Below are 4,577 nucleotides of genomic sequence, written 5' to 3' on the forward strand. Positions count from 1 at the left end.
GCCTGAGGATTTGCAGTCTCCATTTCAAAAACTAAGACTTCGAACTCAATGTCTTGGGAATGAAGAAAATCGCTCTTTTGGATACCGCAATTCCGTCAGTGTTTACCTTTCCAGATGACGCTGAACATGGAACATCTGGACCTAGCAGCGCTAAAGGCATTTGCTTGGAGGTAAGAGACTCGTTCGACTCTATTTCTGAAAACACACATACAGTTGTCTGCAGTAAAGCAGGACATCAAATATGAGTTGTATATAAGTTGGCTGTTTACAAAGTAAAACTGCCGTCTTCCGCATGTGTTTCTCGCTTGTGGTTCTAATGTGTCGGTGTCACTAAAACTCCACCCAGTGAAGAGGGAAATTAGCAATGTAACGTTATAAAGACGCTTCAGCTATGGTCTACATACGTTTGCGGGTATCAATGTAAATCCACCTTGTTTCACGTTTGATAGTTTGATGTTGTGCAAATGTTTTTAACGTTACTGAACGTATGGCATTTCAGACTGAAACAGTGTCTGCTGCTGCTTTGGTGTCGTTTTCTAACCTCAACACCAATCAAGACACCTACCCCTGTCCAAGCAGCACAGTTTGTAAGTTTGTACAGCATATTGTCTCTAATGAAATTCTAAAACTAATGTATGATTGAAATTAGTGGAATTTAACACTGAAAATAAACCTCTTTTTGATTTTACAGTTACCATGCCCAAGTACACCTGGAGGCCTCAATACGAGTGCCAGCAGCATTGAAGTTGGTGTAACCGACGAAAGCTACCAGCTTGAGTCAACCATCACCCCCACAACATCGTCATCATCAGAAGAGGAAGGTGGAAAAGACTGAAGTGAAAAGAAGTTCATTGTCAATGAATCTAGCCTCATGTCACTATTCAAATTCTGCCAGATGTGCGGGAAACCAATTTCTTCAAAGCACATTTTTGATACTGGGGCACAGAGGAAGGTGAAATGGACTTGTCTTGGGGGCCATTTGGGGACTTGGACATCTTCACCTGATGTTAGAGGAATGCCCGAGGTGAATCTCCTTTCTGCGGCAGCTGTTCTGTTCAAGGGTGGAACATACACAGAACTGTCAGACTGGTGCAAAACCATGGGTGTCCAAATGATTGCACATACAATACATATACAACTACATTTTACGCCATCCAGAAGGCGTACTTGCACCCTGCTATTGAGAACTTGTATGAGGAGAGGAGAACTGAAGTCTTGGCAAGAGTTTATTTGGAACAGGAGGATGGGAAGCGGCCACCCTTGGCGGGGAATGGCAGATGTGACTCGCCCGGTTTCAATGTGAAATACTGTCACTACACGTTTATGCTAGATGATACAAAGGAGATACTCCACACAGAGCTGGTGCAGGTAAGATACATATAAATGCATGCAGAATCACAATAATGGAAAATTACTGCTGCCATGAAAACTTTGATAACATCAAACTTATCTAACTTGAATCTTTAGTCTACAGAGGCCACCAGCTCTGGAGCCATGGAGCCACTGGGTTTTAAAAGGGGAATGACAGAGCTTCTGGACTTGGGCCTTGACGTGGAGGTGATGACCACGGACCGCTCCTCATCAATACGGAAGATAATGAGGGAACAATATCCTAATATCCAGCACGAATTTGACATCTGGCACACAGCCAAAGGTATGTATTTTTTGCCATTCTTCTCTTCACACACATGCAACTCTCCACACTTTTCAGGACCTACCCCCATTGACACCTCATTGTGTCACTTCTCACCCCCTCCCAAATCTGTGCAGCTTTGATGAACCCAGCCATTGTAGAGGTGTGATTTTTTTTCATTCAACAAAACAACAAACAATCCACACGTCTACACCGGCTGAGGGCATCAAAGCTTTGGCACCAGGTGAGGTGTGAAAGGTGTCAGGGTAACTCAATTATCATTTACATAGTTGAACAAAAGGGTATCAGACCAGTTTGGCTGTAAGGGCCAAATCAATTTACATGGAGACCAACCTTTCTACCATTTTACATTGGAATAAACCACTTTGCTGTATCAAGCCAGAAGAAATAGAAAACCATTCCTATTTTTTCTTAAATTACATTGCTGGTAATCTGACAAATAAATTGCTGTAGTGAGCTGTCGGTGGAGTGTGTGTTCAGCCAAATTGATCACCACACCTGTAGTTCTACCTAAATTCCAGTGACATGCCACACCCTGTGCAATAGACCACCATGTGGGTAAAATAAATAATAGCTAAATAAACCTAAACTAAAAGGTGGATATAAATGGCTCTGACAGGCTTAATGGGGACAATACAGAAATAAATGGAAAATGTTAGTGTTTTACCAAAATTGTGATGCATTTACGACCACAGGTTTCCGGAATAAAATACTGACGAAGGGGGAAAAAAAGGACACTGCAATCCTTCTTGCATGGACCAGGTCAGTGTTGGTTTGTAATCTTGCAGAAGTTCCATTGGTTTACAAGGTTGGAAATGACTCATTTCAATAACTTTCACAGGTCTGTCGTAAACCACATGTGGTATAGCTGTGCCACAAGTAAGGGGGACATAGAGGTAAGGAATCAAAAGCTGCAATAAAGGTTCTATCTGATGTGTGCTTTTTAGCATTAGTATTATTGAAACACTTTTCGTTCACAAAGGCACTGCAAAACTGTTGGAAATCCATTACACACCATGTTTGCAACGAACACGAGTGGAGAGATGATGACGGAAAACAGCATAGGTGTGATCATCCTCCTCTTACCCCCCAGGACCAGAGGATGCGGATGTGGATTGACAAGGACTCAGTGGCATTGCAGGCCCTGTCGTCTCTGGTCCTAAACGAAAGGCTCTTGAAAGACCTCAACCAGATGGCACTCTTCAAACATACTGGTGAGAATAGATGCACTTTTACTCTTGCATATATTTCTATATCCTAATGAACATGTTTTAATTAGTCCTATCCATCCTCTATGTAATTGCACACAGGGCCACTGGAGAACTTTCATAGTGCTCTGCTGAAATACCTCCCCAAGCGGCAGGCCTTCTCATACCATGGAATGAGGGAGAGGTGCCACCTCGCCATCCTCGACCACAATGAAAACATTGTGAAAAGGAAGCAAGCCACCACAGTGACAGGTTTGTTACCATGTGCTCTTCGAATAATATAATAACCAAAATTAGAATGTTAACAGCTAACTGAATTGGGATACTTTGCTGAAAGGTGTAATATATTTATTGGGGAGAGAAGTCTACTACAATCAAGTCGTCATTTATATTTTATGTGTTATTATATTCCTTGTCATTTACAGGAGAGGCACGATTCAAACAGGTGTACTGCAAGAAGTCCAAGCAATGGATATTGAAAAAAGTCAGTTTGTCGGAGACCTAATTGAGAGGGTCCTGGAAAGTGGACGCAACCCGAACATCAAGTTCAAAACCCCAACCTCCTCACTCACCCTGCCACAACCTGCGTTGCCACCCAACATTGCCCCTGTACCAAAACCATCAAAAGAGACCTTTTTATATTCTGCCACTACTGTCTGTGTGTGTGTGTGTGTGTGTGTGTGTATAATTTAGTTATTTTAATTTCTTGTCTACCTATGAAACAAATCTTTCATTTGTGAATAAAACAAAACTTATTCAATCCTGCAAACCTTTCTGTCTACACCAAAGTCCAACATTATAAACTTGGAAGGAGGTAAATGGTTTTGCACTTATGTAGTGGTATGAGGCACCACTGCCATGTGGCACACGGTCTTCTGCTTCACCGCGCCCTCTATGGCTTATTAGCCAATCATTGTTCATGTCGAGGGGATACAAGGCCGTGCCCCTCCTCCTGATCTCTCGCTTCCTGCCTTTTCGGTCCGCCTACTCCCGGGCCGTTGCGTGCGCCGCTCGCCTCAGCACAGGTAGGCGCACCTTAGCGTGCTGTTGGTGTACATTCGTCAGTGTTTCATTTAACTCAAAACGTAACTCCTTTTACTAGATCCGATGTCTCTATCGCGGTCGAGGCGATATTTTATTTGGGGTTGTCTACCGCCGTCGACCGGAGCATAGGTGAGTCATAGTGAGCTTCTGTTGTTATTGCTGCTCGCCAGGTGCTAAGCTCCCTTTCCGCTCCTCTCCCTCTAACAGTCTGCTGGTCGCATGATACGTGGTGGCTGTCTCTGCTGCTACGCCGACCCTCTTCACCCCTCTCCCTCTTTAGAAGGAGCGCAAATTAACCGGACTGGGAACCGAAGTTTATGAACGCTAAAGCTACGTAAGCAGAGCACTGGGTAATCAAGGCTATTAAGCCACGGCTACTTTGTTACGGTTGCTGCTTCGCTGCTTCGCTGCCGCTGCCGCTGCTACTTCGCTGGCTTGGTTCGGGGTCCTGTCGGCTGTCTCTGGTCGGTTTGCTTCCTGCTGCTGACCCTGTTCCTCGCTGCTGTTGTGCGTGGGATTGTGTGTGTGTGTGTGTGTGTGTGTTTTAAGGGTAATCTGCCAATGTGTGGTGTAAATGTTTATTTATTTTCTCAGTAGCGGTATAATTTCTTTTTGAGTAACTTTTTAATGGTTTGGTTGCTTATTGTTTTGTTTGGGGTAAATTTGTTTAT

The 4,577-nt window shown here is 43.8% G+C and overlaps 1 protein-coding gene across 1 annotated transcript; it reads left to right on the forward strand.

Annotated features, from left to right (window-relative positions):
• Positions 1-536: 536 nt before the first annotated feature.
• Positions 537-3,622, forward strand: LOC127353775 (uncharacterized). Its single transcript, XM_051383333.1, has 8 exons — positions 537-587; positions 692-1,368; positions 1,468-1,654; positions 2,350-2,416; positions 2,496-2,550; positions 2,637-2,868; positions 2,965-3,114; positions 3,288-3,622. Exons 2-8 carry the CDS (start codon positions 1,324-1,326, stop codon positions 3,365-3,367), a joined length of 816 nt encoding a protein of 271 aa, XP_051239293.1. The 5' UTR covers positions 537-587; positions 692-1,323; the 3' UTR covers positions 3,368-3,622.
• Positions 3,623-4,577: the final 955 nt, after the last annotated feature.

The sequence above is a fragment of the Dicentrarchus labrax genome, unplaced genomic scaffold, assembly GCF_905237075.1.
Source record: "Dicentrarchus labrax unplaced genomic scaffold, dlabrax2021, whole genome shotgun sequence".
NCBI classification, from domain to species: domain Eukaryota; kingdom Metazoa; phylum Chordata; class Actinopteri; family Moronidae; genus Dicentrarchus; species Dicentrarchus labrax.